The 21,798-nt window shown below is 48.5% G+C and overlaps 10 protein-coding genes across 10 annotated transcripts; 7 read left to right on the top strand and 3 right to left on the bottom strand.

Annotated features, from left to right (window-relative positions):
* Window positions 1–199: 199 nt before the first annotated feature.
* Window positions 200–1,265, top strand: TRV_02045 (uncharacterized protein; the record flags this gene model as incomplete). The annotated part of the gene is made up of 2 exons (XM_003023802.1): window positions 200–467; window positions 571–1,265. The coding sequence occupies 2 exons, from the start codon at window positions 200–202 to the stop codon at window positions 1,263–1,265; spliced, it is 963 nt and encodes a 320-aa protein (XP_003023848.1).
* Window positions 1,266–1,881: 616 nt separating this feature from the next.
* TRV_02046 (HHE domain protein) lies at window positions 1,882–2,591 on the top strand (the record flags this gene model as incomplete). The annotated part of the gene is made up of 2 exons (XM_003023803.1): window positions 1,882–2,232; window positions 2,280–2,591. The coding sequence occupies 2 exons, from the start codon at window positions 1,882–1,884 to the stop codon at window positions 2,589–2,591; spliced, it is 663 nt and encodes a 220-aa protein (XP_003023849.1).
* A 458-nt stretch (window positions 2,592–3,049) lies between these two features.
* Window positions 3,050–5,751, top strand: TRV_02047 (uncharacterized protein; the record flags this gene model as incomplete). Its single annotated transcript, XM_003023804.1, has 2 exons — window positions 3,050–3,525; window positions 3,591–5,751. The coding sequence occupies 2 exons, from the start codon at window positions 3,050–3,052 to the stop codon at window positions 5,749–5,751; spliced, it is 2,637 nt and encodes an 878-aa protein (XP_003023850.1).
* A 1,272-nt stretch (window positions 5,752–7,023) lies between these two features.
* TRV_02048 (uncharacterized protein) lies at window positions 7,024–10,252 on the top strand (the record flags this gene model as incomplete). Its single annotated transcript, XM_003023805.1, has 7 exons — window positions 7,024–7,165; window positions 7,230–7,287; window positions 7,337–7,521; window positions 7,580–8,628; window positions 8,682–8,831; window positions 8,892–10,106; window positions 10,169–10,252. The coding sequence occupies 7 exons, from the start codon at window positions 7,024–7,026 to the stop codon at window positions 10,250–10,252; spliced, it is 2,883 nt and encodes a 960-aa protein (XP_003023851.1).
* A 425-nt stretch (window positions 10,253–10,677) lies between these two features.
* TRV_08208 (TVcox13, cytochrome c oxidase subunit VIa, putative) lies at window positions 10,678–11,337 on the bottom strand (the record flags this gene model as incomplete). Its single annotated transcript, XM_003023806.1, has 5 exons — window positions 10,678–10,723; window positions 10,804–10,811; window positions 10,873–11,032; window positions 11,091–11,115; window positions 11,175–11,337. The coding sequence occupies 5 exons, from the start codon at window positions 11,335–11,337 to the stop codon at window positions 10,678–10,680; spliced, it is 402 nt and encodes a 133-aa protein (XP_003023852.1).
* Window positions 11,338–11,850: 513 nt separating this feature from the next.
* On the top strand, window positions 11,851–13,686 carry TRV_02049 (DNA lyase Apn2; the record flags this gene model as incomplete). Its single annotated transcript, XM_003023807.1, has 2 exons — window positions 11,851–11,993; window positions 12,063–13,686. The coding sequence occupies 2 exons, from the start codon at window positions 11,851–11,853 to the stop codon at window positions 13,684–13,686; spliced, it is 1,767 nt and encodes a 588-aa protein (XP_003023853.1).
* A 760-nt stretch (window positions 13,687–14,446) lies between these two features.
* Window positions 14,447–15,701, top strand: TRV_02050 (Putative uncharacterized protein MAT1-1-4; mating type protein; the record flags this gene model as incomplete). Its single annotated transcript, XM_003023808.1, has 5 exons — window positions 14,447–14,528; window positions 14,585–15,132; window positions 15,157–15,210; window positions 15,376–15,529; window positions 15,562–15,701. 5 exons carry the CDS (start codon window positions 14,447–14,449, stop codon window positions 15,699–15,701), a joined length of 978 nt encoding a protein of 325 aa, XP_003023854.1.
* Window positions 15,702–16,241: 540 nt separating this feature from the next.
* On the bottom strand, window positions 16,242–17,465 carry TRV_02051 (mating type protein MAT1-2-1; the record flags this gene model as incomplete). The annotated part of the gene is made up of 2 exons (XM_003023809.1): window positions 16,242–17,220; window positions 17,284–17,465. The coding sequence occupies 2 exons, from the start codon at window positions 17,463–17,465 to the stop codon at window positions 16,242–16,244; spliced, it is 1,161 nt and encodes a 386-aa protein (XP_003023855.1).
* Window positions 17,466–17,970: 505 nt separating this feature from the next.
* TRV_02052 (mating locus protein, putative) lies at window positions 17,971–18,883 on the top strand (the record flags this gene model as incomplete). The annotated part of the gene is made up of 3 exons (XM_003023810.1): window positions 17,971–18,422; window positions 18,484–18,662; window positions 18,729–18,883. 3 exons carry the CDS (start codon window positions 17,971–17,973, stop codon window positions 18,881–18,883), a joined length of 786 nt encoding a protein of 261 aa, XP_003023856.1.
* A 1,691-nt stretch (window positions 18,884–20,574) lies between these two features.
* Window positions 20,575–21,499, bottom strand: TRV_02053 (uncharacterized protein; the record flags this gene model as incomplete). Its single annotated transcript, XM_003023811.1, has 4 exons — window positions 20,575–20,622; window positions 20,688–20,982; window positions 21,160–21,222; window positions 21,258–21,499. 4 exons carry the CDS (start codon window positions 21,497–21,499, stop codon window positions 20,575–20,577), a joined length of 648 nt encoding a protein of 215 aa, XP_003023857.1.
* Window positions 21,500–21,798: the final 299 nt, after the last annotated feature.

Genomic DNA, 21,798 nt, shown 5'->3' on the forward strand with positions numbered 1-21,798 from the left:
TTGGCCACCAACCCCAGGAAACGGTCAAAGAAGAAAGAGTTGGAAATGGACGGGGGAAGATTGTGCAGAGAAATTAATTCTCTGCCCTCTTCAGCTCCAATCTCATTCTTGATGCTTGTTATTTTGCCAGGCTGCGAAAGGGGTGGTTTCGTTTAAACACAATATCTTCTTCCTTCAGTCTCTCGTTTTAACCCTGAGAATGGAACTGCCCCTTTCCAGCACCAGCGGCGTCGACGGCGTAGCCGGTGACAGGGAGAAGCACGAAAAAATAACTTGCTACAGCTATGATAGCAAGAGGGAGTATCCGAATTATGTCAAGTGTCCCGACTCGGATTCCTGCTGCGAGACAATTGAGCAGTGCCGTCCAGATCGCCTCTGCACCTCAAAGGAGGACCCCAAGACGCTTATTAGGCCCCCCTGCGCATACAAGCCGTGGACAAACAGCTGCGCCCAGGTATGCCTGTATGGTAGGTCTCGATTGGCTCCCATTCTCCCCGAGCCTTTCTCTACATTATCCCTCAAGTTTGATGAAAAAGTTTAGACCCTATATATTAATAAGTGTCAACGTAGATAATAAAGACTCGCCTGTCCTGCCTCGAGCAGTGGTGTGTGAACAAACTGGCCCTTCCAGTGGCAGCTATTGCTGCGACGACAACAGAACCTGCTGCATTGACAGAGCGGGCTTCTTCTTGGACGAGAACGGTCTGCTGATCGGCCGTGCGAACGAGACGGACAACTCGACGTTAAGCCCCAAACCTATTGGGGTGTCTGTCACAGCCCTAAGAAGCATGGGATCCGCCAGCGCGACCTCGACGCCTGCACACTCGCCCATTAAGGACAAGACGGGCTTATCGACTGTCGACAAGGCAGGTATAGGCGTAGGCGTTGGCGTTGCAGTGCTACTCGCCATCATTGCAGGGACATTGCTGTTCCTCCGCAGTCAGAGACGAAAGAGACGGACCCGAGCGGACTCTGCCTCCACTGGTGGTAATAATAGTACCGGTCCCGGTACCGCTGATACTGATGCTCCGACGGATACGTGGGGAGACGACAAGGAACCACTACCCGGCGACGAGCAGCGACGAGAGAAGGAAGAGGAACGAGCATACGAGCTGATGGGCGACGGAGGGACGCCGGAGCTCGAATCGGTTGAGAGTCCCCGACATGAAGCTCCTCCGTCGGAGCTACCGGTTGTAGGAGTACAGCAGACTGAACCCATCGAGTTACCAGCCGACCAGCCTACCGGAAAGCCCCGTCGGTCTTGATCCAGCCTTTGAGATAAGACATTATTGAAACGAGACAATTGAGGGCGTCGGTTGGCTGTCTGGCTTCTTTTCATTCGTTTTTCTCTTGAGTTTCACACTCATTCTCTCTCTTCCTTCATCTCTTTTGTTGGACCGGAAAGCAGTATCGTCATCATCATCATACGCGATATTTAATATTCTTCTGTACATATTTGGTATACCCCGGATGAGTGAGGATGGACGTTCGAGGAGTTTGGATTGTCTCTTCGGTGTGATATCAGCTACCAAAACAGCCTTAATAACTAAACCGAATATGCATGAATGCATCTACACACACGCACACACACACGCACACACACACACACACACACACACGCACACACATCACTACTCCTCCACTCCACAGCCTAATAAACTTATCCAATAGCCATGTCTAGAGCTACTCTTCGCCTCAAGTGGCGGTTGATGCTGACCATTCTGTATTTACATGCTGTGTGATAGGCGATGACGGCTTATGACGTTTTTACCTTGTTTCCTTCCCGGAGAGCTTCTTGGGCTATGCTTATTTACAAGCTCCTAACTGCGTAGCGCAGCAGGATGGCCCAATTCCTTCAATTCCCAAATCTATAGCTCCTCGATGAATTGTTTGCGAGTTTCAAGGACTGTAATACCGTCTCTGAGGACTGCTGCACCCAGAGCTATCCCGTTATCTCGTCATCCAGCACTGGCTTACTTCTCTACAACATCAGCCATGCAGAACAGGATCTCAGACGCCGTCAAGGCAGACCACCGTGAGCTGGAGCAATACTACCAGATCATCATCAACTCTATCGACCCGGGTGAGAAGACCAAATACCAGAATGCGTTTGTCTGGGAGCTCGCCCGTCACTCCGTAGGCGAGGAGCTGGTCCTGTATCCTGCCATGGAGCGTATCATGGGCGACGAAGGCACCAAGCTGACGGAGAAGGACAGAAAGGAGCACCAGCTCGTATGTCTACTCCTTTACTTCAGTGACAATGCTAACGGGATGACTAGGTCAAGGAGCAACTGAAGGTGTTTCAGGCAACGGATGCGACGGATCCCAACTTCATGGATCTGATCAAGGGGCTAATGGGCAATCTGTCCGACCACATCAAGGAGGAGGAGAGCATCGACCTAGTGAAGATCGAGGAGCGTCTGGATCCCAAGGAGAGCGACCAAATGGCAGCCTCCTTTGAGCGGACAAAGATGTTTGTCCCTACGCGGTCTCATCCCAGTGCGCCGAACAAGCCGCCATTTGAAACCGCTGTGGGACTGCTGACTGCTCCCATTGACAAGGTCGCTGATCTCTTCAGGTCTTTTCCTTAGGGTCTCTCTTCTCTTTCACATATATGATATGATAATAATAATATTAATGTCTGCTGCTCTGATCTATGTATTTTGTGTTTTGTGCTTGATGTAATGAGAAAGTGGATACCAAATGCTACTTTTATATCACTGCTTTTTAGGTGTAAAGGAAGTATCTCGAAGTCACTCTTATCCACCAAACGACGTAATAGGCTAACCGAGTTCAAGAAGTACCTATACTTTTATTTCTATGCATATAAAGTGTTGATATAAGTACCAGTACTTCTCGTGTTGACCACGTATATTGGAGATCTCGTCGATAAGTCGATGCTATCGAGACCAACAACAACCGCCGTCAAGCAAGCTGTTAGTTACACCACGCAACCATCCGCATTCCGATGGTAAAAGAGCCTCCGTCTGCTTGCTGTCCGTTCTCTCTGATGGCGAGGACCCATCCCAGTGCTCGCTAAAAGAACCTCATGGGGCCTTTCAGCGCATTCCTCCTCGTCTACGTTCTTGGTGGGCTTACCTTCATTCCTCTGGTGCTCAGCTTGCTCGTCCTCTATGCATACCTTACCCTCCCCGGCCCGCCAGACAGCGAGTCAAAGACGGAGAATGCAGACCCGGGCGGCCTCGAGCGAAAGGGAGATGACCAGTACAGCTATCTTAACGCCCGCACGGCAGAGCTGGCGGAGAAGTTCCAGCGAGCTCGCGAGGCAGACGTAGCAGCTGGTTACTTCGCCGTGTGCAGAGAATATGTGCCCGGAGGAGTGAACGGGAAGCCGCCTGAACGAACGACTCCGGCTGGGGAGGTTATTGCTACTGAGAGTCCAAGTGTCTACCAGAGTGTTTATCGAAGCATCTTTGACCGCAAACAGGCGCCGACGCTGGATGCGAACAGGGCCAACGGGAGGAACGTCAGAAAAGCCAGGAATGTATTTTACGTTATACTGCGGTAGGATTGATACTCCTTTTGGCGTGATGACTTGCCAATAAGGACTCTGCTAATTGTTTTCCTAGTCATGGACACCTTATGCTGTACGATGACGCCGAGCAGATCGAGGTTCGATACGTCATATCTCTTGCACACCACAATGTTAGCATATACGGAGGTGGTGAACCGATACCTGAAGGAGAGCTTTGGATAAAGAGGAATGCCATCTGTCTGACGAGAAAGGATGAGGGTGAAAATATCCCTGGCCCTCGACCCCCTACGCTGCCATTCTATCTGTTTTCCGAGAACTTGTCTGAAAAGGAGGACTTCTACTTTGCCATCCTGAACAATCTGGACAGGGTTCCTGACTCGATTGACTCCCCTCCAACGCCTCGACAGTTTGCTACGCAGGACATGGTGACTCTTGTCCAGCGCTTGCATTCGTCAGAGGAACATCTTCAGACTAGGTGGTTCAATGCCTTGATCGGCAGGCTATTTCTTGCCATGTACAAGACCCCGGAGCTGGAACAGTTTATTCGCAGCAAGATAACCAAAAAGATTTCGAGGGTGAATAAACCCAATTTCATCACCAAGCTCGAGCTCCAGACTATTCATTCGGGTGAAGGTGCACCGCTTATTACGAATCCACGCTTGAAAGACCTCACAGTCAACGGCGATTGTTGCATCGAGGCAGATATCAACTACAGCGGAAAATTCCGTGTAGAAATTGCAGCTACAGCTCGAATTGACCTTGGAACGAGATTTAAACCGCGAGAGGTTGATCTTGTTCTCTCGGTGATGCTGAAGAAGCTGAAAGGCCATATATTAGTACGCTTCAAACCGCCTCCTAGCAACCGGCTATGGATCTCATTTGATACGATGCCCACCATGGAGATGGTCATAGAACCAATTGTTAGTTCAAGACAGATCACATATGGCATTATCTTGCGTGCAATTGAAAGCAGGATCAGAGAAGTTGTTGCTGAAACCCTGGTCCAGCCGTTCTGGGACGATATCCCGTTCCTGGATACAGAGGAGCAGTATTTCCGTGGTGGTATATGGGAAGAGACTCGGAAAGCTGAACCACCACGGGCTGCAGTCGATGCAGAAGCCACTTCTGACAAGGAATCAGATAAACAGCCCGAGAAGCCTCCTGAGAAAGAAGAGCCGGCAGACACCGGCACCCCTGAAACACAAAAGGAGTCGAATACGGAGGAGCATGGCACTTCCGCTAGTGTCACCCATACGCCGCCCCAGGAGACTATTTACCAGGCCTTTGCAGACTCGTTGAACGATAAAGAAGCGCCCGAGAAGCCAGAAATCCAGAAAACGGATTTCCGTCCATCCTCGCTTCCAGATATCCCAGAGAAAGCAGCCCATAGCGCTTCTAAACATCGATCTACGCGGTCTCTCTCCTTCTCGCCGGCCACAACAGGCTCTTCTATATTTTCACCCTCCATTTCTATCACTCAACAAAGTGAACCCAGGGATGTGCCCTCTCCCACCGCTGACACCAGCAACGCGGCTCCCCAACTATCGAGATCTCTTTCTGATCACGGCACTGATGCGGCTTCTACGAGCGACAGCAGGAGTAATCGAAGCAACTCTATGTTGGCGGAGAGCACCCAGTCGTCTAAGAGTGCGAATGCATCTCCGAGCCTGGCGCCTGGTCCATTCGAGCCACGTCAAGCCATGCTGTCTATTGGAAGTGCTGCTGCAGCTGCTAAAAAATGGGGTCTAAGTGTGCTCACTCGCAACGACCAGGGCCATAGACCAGGGGAAGTCCCTGATCACCCCGTTGGCCGTGGTCGGCCTCTTCCGCCTCCAGGCACGCCACTTCCGTCCCCTGGAAGATTCAACTTTGGCTCCATAGCAATGCCGAAACGGAAGCCCGTTACCCCGTCTCCAGTACCAGAGCGGTCTCAATCAGTCATTGAACCCACGAGGTCTGAACCCAAGGTGCAGCTGCCAAAGAGACATGATTCAATGTTGGATCAGGACACCAAGAGCCAGGAGATACTTGTCATCAAGGCGCCGGTTGGGTCAGAACCCAGCAGCCCATCCAAGGAGAGCCATGGTCCCGGAGGCAAAGTAGACGAGAGTGATGACGTGCCAGATGCGTGGTCAAACGAGGTGCTCATGGACTTCCAGGACTCCTCCATGTCGGCTACTGAATCTATATCCTCACCATCAGAGCTATCTGTACATCGACCGTCAAAACGGCTGGATCATCTGAAATTCGATTAGGTAAGAACTGTATCACCTATTTGTATGCATCCAGGTACTATCTATGTTCTATCAATGCCCCAGTGGCTGGCGTTGCCGTCGTCTATTTGGTGTTAAAGGTGCTTCAATGTATATATATCTCCGGTGTTTGGGCTGGCGTTAAAAAGGGAACTATTTCAATAGACTGTTCTATTCAGTTGTCTTCATCTCCATCCATCTATCTGTAAATCCATCTATCTATCCTCATTAAATGTGGTTGCTATCGATATCTCACCAGCCACTCTGTATTGCGTTGCCTTATCAGAATCACCAACTAGGGGTCGCGTGCCAAGACGGTGACGACGAACGCCCATGGAAACATCGCTGCCTCCTTCAAAAGCCAAAAGCCATCGACATCACCAAACATCGCCGAACAATAACAACCGCAACTGGTCCATTGGACGGATACGCTCTATTTACTCTCGTTCGCAGAGCTTGACTGCTGCCAGGCATCGGCTTTCTCTCGGTTCAACGAGCTCTGCGCCCGTTGCTGACCCCCTCCGTCGCCCGATTGCTACCATAAATGTCCCTTGGTTACGGCCCATCTACAAGAACCGCAGCAATGAGCAGGTGAGCAGCGCCGGCTAGAACAAGATAGGACTTGTTTGAATATAACTGTTCGCTCAGATGTAGCTCACATATTTCTATAGAACCGAAGCAGACCTTACGGTCAACATCCGCAAAGCTACTAGCATCGGTACGACCGCCGCCCTTTCACCTCTCACTTACAGCCTGCATTCTATCTACGTTGCAAACTGGACAGTTACTAATGAGACTTGCGATCGGTGAACAGAGGAAACGGCTCCCAAACGTACGTCCCCGCTGCCTGACCGTTCCGCGTCATACATACTGGAAACATACGGTTTAACAGTGGTTGAATAGGGAAACATGTGCGGAGCTGCATCGTATATACCTGGGACCATAAGTCCTCGGTATCCTTCTGGTCTGGGATGAAAGTGTGAGTTCCGTGGACTAGGACTCCGGTCTTACTATCAGCTCACATCCACCTCACTTACCCCTTAGTTGTTTTTATGCGCATTTACTAACTTTGATATTGGTTACTAGACAACCTATTCTAGCCGATGAAGTCCAGACATTTAAAGCCCTTATTACGATTCATAAAGTCCTGCAGGAGGGTCATCCTGTTACCGTAAGGGAGGCGCAGGAAAATGTTACATGGTTGGACAGTTTGATGAGAGGGGTAACGGGTGAAGGGCTACGAGGTGGGTGAACTCATGCCTAGATACGGGGCGCATGCTCTGTTACTGGAGAAATGCAATTTTACGCGGAGAGAGGAGGCTGATACAGGTGACAGGCTATGGTCCGTTGATTAGAGAATATGTTTTCTTCCTGGAGTCCAAGCTAGCATTCCATCGACAGCACCCAGAATTCAATGGTAAGTGTTTTTTCTAGTGTTAGGTATATTTACATACCACGAGTGCTAACCATGAAATATACAGGTCTCTTTGAATATGAGGAATATATCAGTCTTAAGTCGATCAATGATCCGAACGAGGGGTACGGTGGTCTCTTCCAATCCAGTCTGATTGATTCTAACCTGATATAGATACGAGACAATTACCGACCTTATGACACTCCAGGACCAAATCGACACTTTCCAGAAACTCATCTTTTCGCACTTCCGAGGCAGTGCAAATAATGAATGTAGAATATCAGCGTTGGTGCCTCTTGTTCAGGAGAGCTATGGAATTTATAAGTTCATTACCAGCATGCTACGAGCAATGCACTCCAGTAAGAATACCCAATACTTCGTCTTACGTGTCTTTGAGATGCTAATATCTCAATATAGCAACCGGTGATGAAGACGCATTGGAACCTCTTCGAGGCCGATATGATGCCCAGTATTACCGACTGGTTCGCTTTTATTATGAATGTTCAAATTTAAGATACCTTACCAGCTTGATATCTGTCCCGAAACTTGCACCACAGCCACCAAATCTGCTCGCAGGGGAAGAGGATAAGCCCAGCCTTCCGAAGCGTCCAACTAACGAACCTGAGAGGGAGCCTACTCCACCACCGAAGTCCACTATCCCTGATGCTGAACCAATCAACGATTTTTGGTCGACAGAGGCCAAACGACAGCAGGAGGAGTATGAAGCCGAACAGCGTCGACTACAAAGCCAGTGGGAAGAACAGCAGCGCCAGCAAATGCTTGCACAGCAACAGGCGCAGCGAGAATTCGAAGAGCAGCAACGACTTCAAGCGGAACAACAGAGACTAGCCCAGGAACAACTCATGGCGAACCAGTACCAACAACAGACCCAAGGAAGGCTGGCAGAGCTTGAACAAGAGAACCTTAACGCCCGGGCACAGTATGAACGAGACCAGTTGATGCTCCAGCAATATGACAAGCGTGTGAAGGACCTCGAAGAGCAACTAAACCAGATCAACTCAAACTTCAGCTCACAAAACTCTTCGAAGGACGATCTCATTCGATCCCTCCAGGAACAACTCAACACTTGGCGTACGAAATATGAGGCGCTGGCTAAGCTGTACTCTCAGCTGCGACAGGAGCATCTGGATCTTCTCCAAACCACCAAGTCTCTGAAGCTAAAGGCGGCTTCTGCCCAGGAAGCAATTGACAAGAAGGAACGTCTCGAGCGGGAGATGAAGACAAAGAACTTGGAACTTGCCGATATGATTAGAGAACGTGATAGAGCCCTGCATGAAAAGGATCGTCTAACGGGAGGCAATCGGGAGGAGCTCGAGAAGCTGAAGAGGGAGCTCCGAATGGCTATCGAGCGGGCGGAAAATGCCGAACGTGCGAAGGGATCAGAAATCTCCGCGATGCTTTCTAAGTATAATCGCGAGATGGCCGATCTAGAGGAGGCTCTAAGGGTACGTTTCTCAGTTCTCTCGTGCAATGATTATGCTAACAAACCCATCTATAGAGTAAAACACGAGCGCTTGAGGAATTCCAATCTAGCAGAGGCGACTTGAATGCAGACCATGAAATCATGCTCCGAGAAAAGGATGAGGAGATCGAGATCTATAAGTCTGGAATGGAGCAGGCATTGACTGAACTAGAGGAGCTGAAACTGGTATGTACCACCTTTTCACTGTGTCTGGTATCAGAGCTGACGTTGAACTTACAATTATAGAGCCAAGGAGATGCAGATAAGGCCCTGGACAGTCAAATTGACGATGTCCTGATTGGCTCTATTTCCAAGGTCAACGATATCATCGACTCTGTTCTTCAAAGTGGTGTACAACGAGTGGACGATGCACTTTACGAGCTGGATTCGACCATGCAAGCTGGAAACCAAAATGCATCGCTTTCTTATGTGCTATCGCAGATTGAAAAGGCATCTGCCAGCGCCACTGAGTTCTCGACCGCTTTCAACAACTTCATCGCTGATGGACCAAACAGTGAACATGCCGAAATCATCCGCACTGTGAGCGTGTTCTCTGGGTCCATCGCCGATGTCCTTAGCAACACCAAGGGTTTGACTCGATTCGCGACTGATGACAAGAAAGCCGATCAGCTTGTAGGTGCTGCAAGATCTCCTGCCGAGTCCACCATGACATTCTTCCGTGCTCTGCAGTCCTTCCGTCTTCAGGGCTTGGAGCCCACTCAGAAGACTGATGTGGTTATTAATAACAACCATGAAGTCCTCATGAACCTCCAGAAGCTCTCCAAGCTTGTGGATACTTTCGCTCCAAAGAGCAACAAGCTTACCGGTGCCGGCGATCTAGGCGATATCGTCGACCGAGAGCTGACCAACGCCGCCAACGCAATTGAAGCCGCAGCACAGAGACTAGCTAAACTCAAGAAGAAGCCTCGTGATGGCTACTCGACCTACGAGCTCCGCATCCATGATTCTATCCTGGAAGCATCTATTGCGGTAACAAATGCAATCGCGGAACTGATCAAAGCTGCCACTGCATCGCAGCAAGAAATCGTCAAGGAGGGCCGAGGAAGCTCTTCGCGGACGGCGTTCTACAAGAAAAACAATCGCTGGACAGAGGGATTGATATCTGCTGCAAAGGCCGTGGCAACTTCAACTAACACCTTAATTGAAACCGCCGACGGAGTTATTTCTGGCAGAAACTCGCCTGAGCAATTGATCGTTGCTAGTAACGATGTGGCCGCTAGCACTGCCCAACTTGTGGCGGCCAGTCGAGTCAAGGCTACATTCATGAGCAAGACTCAGGATAGACTAGAGACAGCTAGCAAGGCTGTTGGATCCGCTTGTAGAAGCTTGGTCAGACAGGTACAGGATATCATTGCTGAGAAGAACCGCAATGAGACCGAAACCATCGATTACACCAAGTTGAGCGGACATGAGTTCAAAGTACGAGAGATGGAGCAACAGGTATGCTTATTAATCCTTACCTCTGTATCTATGATATGTCAAGTATCTAACATGGTTTATAGGTTGAAATTCTGCAACTTGAAAATGCGCTCAGTCAAGCCAGAAAGCAACTTGGCGAGATGCGCAAAATATCGTACATGGAGTAACATGCTTGCGCTTCCGGGTTCAAATTTATATAAACTCATCTCTGCCAAACCCAATATTTTCTCCACTTCGATCACTATGTACGAAAGCGACAAAAGAATACAGACTTCGTCACAACCTGCGACTGAATTTCAACTTGTAGTATTTACTGTTAATTATCAAGGCGCTTTTTGACAATAAGCCAGAGAATTTCCGAGTCGATTCCGTACCTACTGATTAGCAAGTTGCAGCGAATGAGTTTTATCGAAAAGTTGGAAGTTAAAGATAAGACATATATTTCTGTTTCAACAATTTCGACCTATTCTACATATGATGTTATACCTCGAGTGTATAAAAGCAGCAGGTTTTCCCTCCAAAAACGTTGGTATAACATTGCTTTTGGCGGAATGCGTCCATTAACGATTGGATTTATTGACTGAAAGCGAATTTAAGTGGTCTTGTCCTTGTTGTGGTAGTTGACGTCGGAGTTCCAGCTAAAGTAAACTAAGGTTAGTAATTTCGATACGCTGTGCTATAATTCACGTAGCCAAAAAGAAAAAGTCGTAATACTAACAAGAGAGTCTATGAGAATTTTGTCAGCATTGTTAGTTTTCCACATAGAATATCATTCAACTTCACGTACCTTATCACCATCTCCCCAGAAGAAGTTCTTGGTTCGGATGTTCTGGTAAGGGTACTCGACACGGTCCTCCAAAGCAGGCATATGAGACCAATGCTCCCAGTGCTCAGTCCAGAGGTTGTATGCGTTGATGGAACCGAGGATTAGGGTGGGAATCACGGCGCTGCCACACAGTTAGTTATCCGGAGGTCGGACGTTCGGGTCATCGAGGTAAAACTAACTAGATGGATAGCTTGCGCCATAAATCTGCAAATGATTAATTAGTCCCTGTATTCCTCGTCTGACGGTATTATCTTTCCGCTTACCGCTGGTGGAGGCAGCGTGAGCCTTAACGGCGGCTCTCTCACGGAGGAACTCGTTATCGTGAGGAGTCGAGCTGTTCAATCGACGCTGGACGAAGTTGCGGGCGACGGGAGATCGGATGCTGGCCCTCTGGGCAGCGCGCAGGATAGGCTGACGGGAAAGCATGGCTGATTCAATTGGTACTCTGAAGAGTCTCAATGATTGATCGTGGTGAAGTCAAGGAACGAAGTGAAGTTGAAGTTGAAGTCGCTTGTGGTTCAGAATTAGTGGCTAATGCTTATGTAATCACATGGCCTGATCGTCATCGCGACTTCGAACGTCAAAAGGGAAAAAGCCATCGAACATCGAGAAACCAGCTGAAGACCAGGAAGAAGAGGGAGAAGGCAGCCAAACAATGTGAGGATGATAGTATGCGGTGAAAGATGGTGCTGCGATTAACAACATGGAACGGTTAGTTTGGTGGCTACATTATTGATTGGCGAAACTGACGACGCTGTAGTAAACGGGATAAGGTACCATAGGCGCTAGGCAGCAGCCCAGACAACAAGGGATATACTGATAATTTATTCCCAGGAACCCGTTTTCATACGAACCATGGAGGGGAAACCGGACGTTTGGGGTACGCCCTAACCCGTTGGATGTTGACTGAATACTCTTTTAATGCGTGGTCTACAGGCAATGTTTGATATCCTGGAGGCAGATATTGTGGTTTTCCAGGAAGCAAAGATCCAACGGAAAGACTTGCAAGATGACATGGTTCTTGTGTCAGGCTGGGACTGCTATTTTAGTCTCCCAAGGCAAAAGAAAGGTATATACGTTTTGTATGAGTTTTGCCAGTGTTTTTGTTGACAGTCTCAAGGCTATTCCGGGGTTGTAATATATACCCGCAGTTCGAAATGTGCTGCTATCCGTGCCGAAGAAGGCGTAACTGGCGCACTTTGTCCACCAAGCTCCAGAACCCCCTTTCGCCAGTTATCTGCTTCTGAGCAGATTGGCGGCTATCCCTCTATTGAACAGATGGAGGAGTTATCCGAAGTAGACCCTATTACTGTCGATTCTGAAGGGCGATGTTTGATCCTCGAATTCCCTGCTTTCGTGTTGATAGGAGTTTACTGCCCGGCGGATCGAGACGAAACCCGAGACGATTTTAGGCTTGGTTTTTTTAATTTACTTGAAGTCCGAGTGAGGAACCTTGTCAAGATGGGAAAGCGGGTCATTTTGGCAGGTGATCTTAATACCTGTGCCGGCCCCATTGACTCAGCTCCAGCTCTAGAAAGGATTAGAAAAGGCACTGAAACTGAAGAAGAGTACCTATCTTATCCTGCTAGACGCATTTTCAATAGGCTGGTGCGGCCTGTGGGCTCAACCGGGGATACACATGATACCGAGTCACCCCCTGTTCTGCGAGACCTCTGTAGGGAATTTCACCCCAGCCGGACTGGCATGTATACATGCTGGAACCAAAAGGTAAATGCTCGACCAGGCAACTATGGATCCAGGATCGATTATATTCTGTGTAGTGACAATATCAGGTCCTGGTTTGTTGAGTCTAACATTCAAGAGGGGCTTATTGTATGTGTCAAATTTGGACTTATTTCCCCATCGTTCAACAACTTACTAATCCCTAACGAACAGGGCTCGGATCATTGTCCTGTTTATGCATCTATAGGCGATAGGGTGCCCTTTGACGGGAAGGATGTTCATATTTTGGACATCATGAATCCCAAGGGAACATTCGACGACGGGGTAGAACAACCTCGCTCTAACAAGATAACCCCCTTAGCACTATCAGGAAGATTGATACCAGAGTTTGACCGCCGAAGGAATATCAAGGATATGTTCCGAAATCATTCCCTGTCTCGGAACAATAGCGAAGTAAAGATGTCAACGACAACTGATACTCTGGCTGGGTCGGAAATTCCTGGACCGGCCTCGCAGACCAAGAGTGCACAAGAAAACAAGACTGCACGAGTGACAATGAATCATGCTCCCAAGCGATCACACAGCACAGGAGTTCAGGCCCCTCCATCTAAGAGACTAAAGCCAAAGGGCCGACCATCTGGCGCTCGAAGCAATGGTCAACAAACTCTTGTTGGATTTTTCAAGTCCGAAAGGACCAGTCGTGCCGTCAGCGAGGAGAATGCCACGGCTTCTAGTGACTCGCCACAGGAAGCCCCAGCTGAAGTCAAAATAACTCCCGCCAGTGAGTTGGCATCTACGGCGCAGAACAATGATTCAGTTCCAACTGCAGTGACGACCTCTCCCGACAATTCAGTTGTTCCCTCATGTAGCCCGACGGAATCGTGGTCAAAGGTTTTTACAAGGAAGCCAGTGCCAAAGTGTGAGGGCCACCATGAGGATTGCATCTCTCTTGTCACCAAAAAGCCAGGAATAAATTGTGGACGATCATTTTGGATATGTCCGAGGCCGCTTGGCCCGAGTGGTGATAAAGAGTCGGGAACTCCATGGCGTTGTCCAACTTTCATTTGGAGCAGTGATTGGAGGTCAAGCTGACTAGCTATAATGAAGGAATATTAGCCTAACCGCGTCTCTCCTCAAATTTGGACATCTATCGTACTCTCTCTTTTGGCGGCTTTTGCCTCCATTTTTGCTGTATTAGTCAGCATCTCAACCTCCAACTCAACTACGCTTTGGTATCAACATGTTAATATGTCATGATTGCGATCATGACGGCTGTGAACATGGGCCAAGCTAGAGAGTAGATGATAGCTATACCTAGTGCTGAAATACCTGCATATACCCCCTTGCTTTGTAATGTTCAATTAGATTCTAATTGATAGTTTTTGAGATACAGGCTCTGTTAATATCCTGTAGTTAACAAGGCCATCATCATACATATTTTGGCCGTAGAGTGAATTGCTGCTATTGCTAGTGACTCACTGCTCTATTTACCTGCACAAGGCCAGGTTCACCTATCCTCAAGTATCAGGGCGTATCTCGCCGTTTGGAGCGTATGCCGGCCTCGTCTTGGCCCTGCCGGTGACATAGTATTGCTATCTCCTTTATGTTTGCATACTCGCATCGAATGCCCGCACATAGGTATCCTTCGCGCTAGTGGTCGTTTTGTTTTGATTTCCCTCTTAGGAAACGCGGTGGCATAGCAACCAGAAAAATTTTCATTTCCCCCTTGGAGGCACGAACTTCTCCTTATAAAAACAAACACCAACTCTCTCAAATTCCAACCCTCAACTTCCAAGCTGCAGTTTCTATCCCACAGCCCCCAGGCTCCAATAACCACCTGCAACGACCCAGGATGCTTGAGATTCCACCTCCTCCGCCTCCGAAACCGCGTGTCGTCCTGCCGTGGTCCGAGTATGATCCTGGCTTGCTCAACGGTGAGAATCTAGCACTCACGACTCCTAATATCCATATACTAAACATTTTTTTACAGGAGACGGCGTTGCCGTCCGCAAGTGTAGCACTGACTACCTTGCCTCTATTTACAAGACGTGCTTGGACACGTACCGTCCGAATGAAGTCAATCTTTCTCCGGAGGAAGCAGAACGCTTGACTGAAAGTGTTCGCCATGAGCTGACTAGGCTTACCTCTCATCCTGATCTTTTCCCCACGCCCACCGCCCATGAACGCTTTTTCAAACTCCTCCAGGAAAGCGTTGCTAGAGTGGTCAAGAAGCGTCAGGACAAAGAGAACGAGTCCATTGAAGAGAGTATCCGTCTCCGTGCCAACATTCTTGCTAGAGAGGAGGAAGAGATCTTACAGGAAATCAACCGCCCTTCCTTTAAGCCCGGGCTAAAGCCTTGGGAACAATTCCTTTTGAAGGGTAGCCCTGGCAGTGGCGTTGTACTTCCCCCAGATCCTCCAAACGGCTATGTGCAGATGATGCCAATAGGGGGAGTGGCACTCCACTTGAGGTGGTTAAGAGAAAACTATACGGCTTCTAAAGAATATGCGGAGGCAAGTCAAATAACCCAATTTTTGGTATGACAATCTAACTCTGTGTAGTCAAACCCCCCTTCAGCTGACTCTTCTACCGAAGCCCGAGACCCTGAGGAAACAGTAAGTTAGACTTCACTTGACCTGGTGGCCGATCTTCTCACCTCTCTATAGTACAATATGTTCAAAAGGGCCCTTTATCCTTCACACAACGTTACGCACCAAACCAGCTGGGTACGCTAAGATCTCAATCCCAATACATTTTACCCCATTGCTCACGCTGAACAGATCTCTCTGACACCCAATCCCTATTTCGAGGTACGTATGGTATGCCTAAATATCAGCATCTACTTAGACGACCTGACACCTTTCAAGCGGCGTATGCCCATCCCAAAGCATGATCGCGTTATTGATCGCTTAGAGAGTTTTAATGCTCTTATTGGTGAGAGCTCCCTCGACCTTGGTTATGTGAAGTCCGCACTAATAATGACAAAGAACGCCTCGAAGGTGAGGAGCCCACGAATTATAATGGTGATCCCTCCGGTGTTAGAGCCATGCTCTACCGCACAATCGTGGAAGATATCCCAGACAATACCGAGGAAAACGTTGCTTAACGAAATTACTGTTGGCAAGAGGGTCAAATGTCGCGTATTTTGATGTTTCACGGTGGACATGGTGCAGAAGTAATGTGGATTTTTGTACTGATATCATTAAATCGTCGAGGTTAAAGTACAATCAAGTGTCTGCCTGTTATTATCTTTTATATGGTCCGTTGATCGTCTAGAAACTGTATTGTTGGCATGACAGAAACTACTGTTTCTCAGCAGCTGATCACTCTGATTCGCCCTTGATCAGTTAATAGTGCAGGGGGAGGTTTTGTCAACCAGCAAAGGGGTTTCTATGTACGAGATGGTTCTAATGACTTTCAGGACCTCATAACGCAGTAATAGTGATTCATTGTTTGCTAGTGTACAGTTGATCTATCTAGTTACCACCCACGATCCTTCCCATCTCGTATCTATTCCGTAGCGCCCCATCTGTTCATCGAATCATTGAATACAAAGGTCATAATCATTATCCCCACCAAACACCAGTATGAGCATCAATTCCTGTTTTCAATGCAAAGAACCACAAGCCTCACTGAGCAACAAGCCTCACTGGGCATCATCAAGGAAGTATTCGTCGAAATCGAAATCAACATCAGTTGTCCAATCATTTTGAGTTGAGTCTTCAGCAGGTGGTTGCGGTGCATTCAGCTGCTGAGGTAATTGCTGAGGCAATGGAGGAATAGGAGCCAGCTGGTTGACTGTAGACATAGAATTTGTAGGTGAATGGCGACGACGACCATAGGACAAGAACTCTCCTCCTTGAATACCCATAACAAATTGGTCGCTTTGATTGGCAAGAGCATCATGGAAGGCCGAACTCGTAGTGACTGGAGGAGAAGGGGGCAGTTGTTCACGCTGAGTAGCTGGAGCACTCTCTGTGCTCTCGGGAGACAATCCACTTCCCTCGGCATCGCTTTGGATGAGACCTGAAATGCCATTTTGAGAAAGATGAAGGGAAACTTCGATTCCCTCACCACCTGCGTGTTTCTGAGTAGGAGCTGGTCCATTACGGCGGTTCGTGCAACGACGTTTCTTTTCAGATGGTTTTCTAGGAACATACTGATAACCTGGATTTTCTTCGGCATGCTTTTTCTTGATTTCTTCAGCAAGTGCCTTGAAGTGTGCTTTCGTCTCAGATGATTCTGCCTTCCATTTCTTCCCCAAGAGAACAGCTTGTAAAGTCAGTAGAGAGTAGATAAGATTATATTTTGTTGCTAACTCACAAATGTCATTGTTATGGTACTCAGGATGCGCTGCCTTAATGACAGGATGATGATGTTGGCGATACAGAATGAAGGCATTTGGCGGGCGAGGGACTTTTGGAGCCTTCACTTGACAAATGATGTCTTGACTGACAAGCTCATTGCCATTTAATGGCTGTGTAGCTATGCTGCGGTTATTGGCAGCCAGACTCATTGGCAAAACAGCAGCCCCGATCTGGCAATCAAATGCAGGAGTTGGCATGATGCGATAGACTCTGTTCACGCTGTCCTCGAATGCCACAACTGGCGTGTTCAGTAATTTTCTGTCTATCAGTTAGACACCGAGCTATACATATGAGCTTCAGATTATGACTGGGATCACACACTCTAAACGAGTCTTGATGACTTCGATGCTTGCTCCTCCGACAATGGAGCGAATATCAATTGGGAGAAGAATCTCGTTGTTTGTCTTCTGCAGATGGCTGATGGCATGCTGCCACAGGAGCTCGGTTACAAACTCAACCGACCCAGATGCTGGCATCGGCATGGTCCCAGAAGTAGTGGCCATGATAATCGACCAGCAGCAATCAGTGCAGCGACAAACAAGGCTGAATATGACGGTTCGATCTGGATATTAAGGCGATATAGTGTATGTAAGAGGCAGATTTGTTGTTGGCAGAAGAGAATATGAACGAGGAAGAGAGCAAACGAAGAGAAAAGCTCGTGCGTTGACGGGCTTGCTTCGAGGGCCTCCAGAATGAGGCAAGTTGATAGTTTCTTTGTTTATCAGTTATCAAGAGGTGAATGAAATTGGAGCGTGGTTGGATACGGAAAATTACCAAACTGGCTGGGGTTGTTACGGGGCTCGTTTAACCATTTACCGTACTGTAATCAAGCTCCACTTAGTTCCATACTATAGTTAACTGAGTTAATTTCACTGCTACTTCCTCTCCTACTTCCTCTGCCAACCACAACATACATCTAAAAAGTTCATAAGACAACCCATCAACGACTTGATCCTTGATAACTTATTGAGATTCGACGGAGGCAACGGCTTGTTAAAAATTCCCATAATGGATACTTTCGAGGCATACGAGACCAACAATCGTGGGATGCATAACGAATTCGCCCGTTATCTCGGTTGCAACCCTTCAGAACCAGAGTCCCCGATGTCAAATACCAGCATGGAGGGCGTTACATTTGGGAACGGTGGTAATGATCAAGAAGATTCTTTTGGTCATACCCATTTTGAGGTCTTGAACAGACTTATCGAGTTATACAGGGTCCAGCCGGATGCAAGTGACTTCACTGGAAAATTGCTGAAGTTTTCCGACAAGCTTGAGATTCCCGAGCTGAATGGAGAGATCCTAGGAGAGAATGGGCAGTCAAAAGACCGTCATCGCGAGATCTTCAAGGCCCATGCACGGCTGTTCGAGGACGAAGCAAACTACCGCCTTTTCCAGCACGTCCAGGAGCATGGACCGGCTAGTATCTACTGGAGAGCCTTCCGCGAGTACTTCACTGGGTGAGTCTACTTTCCATCTTGTCTAGCAGAGGCATGTATGTAACTAACAGCTTTACTGCAGGGAAATCATCAATATGGTCGAGTCGCACTGGCGCCCTGATCCTCGCTGCGCCCAGGTCCGCATTGATGCCCACAGCCTGTCCTACCAGGCTATAAACGAAGTCCCCTTCATGTCTACTGCAGAGAGAAACTTGGTCATCAGAGCTACTGGGAGCTACCCTGAGGACGCCATGTCCTTCTGTGAGTTTTCTTCTCCTCAGGTTACATACCCTGAACTGGAGCATGGCTGATAGGGATATAATATAGTTACTTGGATGACGAGGAACCGCCTTACATATCTCATGGTAAAGGAGATGTCGGACCTGTTCTTCTTTCGAATAAGAACACTGGCTGGACACGAGATTGACCTCAATATGGAGAGAGAGATGGCCCGCATGGTCAACTGGGCTGAACACCAGTAAACTGTGGTGATGGTGTAAGAGGACATAATGTACATTGTGAAGGGACATAGGGTCATAAGAATATAAGAAGAAGATGGAAGCATGCAATAGCAAGATGTAAGATGACTAGATGGCTACAGGAACTGATTTCACTTTACTCTTCACCTGTGTCTCAACTATCTCGAGTAACATCTATCTCTCTGCTGCCTTGTCTATCTCTCCATGCGCTACTGGTGAGTTGCTATAGAGACTGACTTGCAAAGTACCGTATCCTAGGAGATAAGTGAGTTGCCATGGGGACTCAGAGAGGTTGCCATAGAGACTCTGTCCACTTCACTGCTTCTCCCATATCCATCCCGATCTATATAGATCTATGCTCTGATATCTAGATCAGGACCCAGCTTGATGAGATGGAGTAAAAGCAGATCTATCAAGTAGCATGCCATCTTACCGCTGCAAACCTATCTCCCTTTTCCTTTTTTGGTGGCATCTCCATCTCTACAATGCCTTCTATCAACGCCCTCTGGCTATGCTGTCTTTCCATGTCGTCGCCATGTCAACCCCCTGTTTTGATGACTAATCTTGTCCTGCTCCCTTAGTCAGCAGCCATGCGGGGGCGGGGAGGCCGGAAAGGCGGCCGTTACAAGCGCGTTACAAGACGTAACTTACGCCCGCCAGAGTTTTCCCGTCACGCCGTTACCGACGTTACTAGCGCCCCTTTTAGCTTTCTTTCAAGGGGACAAAGTCTTTGTCTGCTTTCCCAAAGCGGAAATGGGGGGGCTGGCGGTAGATTCTTCAGGGAGACTGGCGGGCGGGGGAAAGGGGGGAAAAGAGGGGAAAAGAGGGGGAAAGAGGGGGTGGAGGCTGGGAGAGAAGCAGCTGGAAAGATCGCAGTGACAGCGAGAGGAAGTTGGGGGAAGAGGATGGGCAGGACATCCTGATAATGGAATGGAGATAAGGGCGGAGTTTTTGGACCCGGGAGATCGACGGGATTAGGTAAGCGAGTGGTCGCTTAGCGGGGGCCACACGGACCAGGAGCCACAGATATTTATAGAACTTAAGCGACGAAGACGGCGAAAAATAGTCGACAAAGACGCTGAAGAGAAGCAGAAGAAAACGGGAGAGATGCTAGCCTGCTTTTTATATATTACTTTACGGGTGGATTCGATGATGAGTGATGTGTTCTACCCGGTGCTGTGGTTATGCTAAGGCAGCCATGGGTCAGGCCTTGTCAGCTGCATGCTGCATCACATCATGCGAGGTGATGGTGACTGCAGGATCGCCCAGCCAATAGACTGACCCTGCTAACCGCCCAACCCTGCCAGTGACAGCGGCCATCGGTGAACAGGAGTTGGCGATGGAGACGGGTTCTAGAACAAGACTCGTCCACGCAGGTGCTGCATCAACCTTGTTCCGTTTGCAGTCGTTGGAAGGCTAATTTGTACGAGGGATTAAAGTTATACAGGACGAGAAAGTCTAGTGACAAGATGCGATACAGAGTTCATGGGTCAAGGAGCATGGCATTTTAGCGTAAAATAAGTTTGACATTGCTTCGTTAGGATAAGACAACCACCCGTTTCACAGAGTAGAACAGAAGACTACCGAGTCAAAACATAAAACGCCTGCTCCAGGGATGAAAAAAAAAGGGTGTTTTGTGAATATATTTTTATTACTCAATTTTTTTGGTTTTTTTTACAGCGACCAGATAAACTCTAGTTAGCCATGGCACGGCGGCGGTCACGCTCCTCAGCAATGGTGAGCTAGGTAGATTGGTTAGTACACAGACACCACATGCAAGTAACAAAGGAGGGATAAGAGAACATACCTTGACACCCTTGCCCTTGGGCAAGCTGACCCAGGGCTTCTCCTGGCCGATGACAAAGACGTTGCTCTCACGGGTAGCGAAAGTGTTGTCAATGGCATCCTTGATGTGGACAATGCCGAAACCACCGTCGTGACGCTCACGGTGGGTGATGACACCGACACGACCCATGTTACGACCACCAGTGGCCATGGCAATGACACCAGTGTCGAACTTGACGAAGTCAGTGATCTTGCCAGTGGCAATGTCAATCTTGACAGTGTCGTTGACACGGATGCTTGGGTCTGGGTAGCGGATGCTAGAGATAAGACGTTAGTTCATAGTCAAAAATGGATGAGACAAATGTCATGTTCATAATATATGAACGCCGTTGCCCTTGACAGACCGAAACAGCAAGCAACAGATGTTGTTGTTTGTGTCAATCCGACAAGAAATGCCAATGGTATGATGGTATCCCGTCATCCGTCTCGCAAACTTCAACTGCCATCTCCGTTCGCTCCACGCACGACGGGAATCAAACCAAACCTTGGTCCAACGACTGAATGACGCATAAAACAAGAGTGCAAAACTCACGTTCTAGCATCGTGCGTAACCAAGAATGGGATTCCACCCTTGCCCAGCTGGACACGCTTGACCTTGCCAAGCTTGTATTCGGCCTCCTCGGCCTGGATACGGTGGACGGTGAAACGGCCCTTGGTGTCGTAGATGAGGCGGAAGTTCTCGCCAGTCTTCTCGATGGTGATCACGTCCATGAAGCCAGCAGGGTAGGTTGAGTCGGTGCGGACCTTGCCGTCGACCTTGACCAGGCGCTGCATCAAGATGGAGTTGGTCTCGCGGCCATTGAGGGCGTACTTTAGACTGCTGTGAGTTAGAAATGATCCCCAACAGAGAAGCCTGAGGGAGGGGGGAAAGAGGCAACAAACCGGTTACGGAGGAAGACAATGAGGGGGAGACAGTCTCTCAGCTTGTGAGGACCGGGGGATGGGCGAGGAGCGTAGGCTCCGGACAATTTGTCCAAGAGCCAGTGCGATGGTGCGCTCAAGCGCTTCTGGTGCTTCTTTCTGCTGTGCCGTTAGCATTCGTTCTTCTTATTAATTAATACCATGGAGAGCAG

This window comes from Trichophyton verrucosum (assembly GCF_000151505.1).
Source record: "Trichophyton verrucosum HKI 0517 chromosome Unknown contig00190_1.f1.exp, whole genome shotgun sequence".
NCBI lineage: Eukaryota > Fungi > Ascomycota > Eurotiomycetes > Onygenales > Arthrodermataceae > Trichophyton > Trichophyton verrucosum.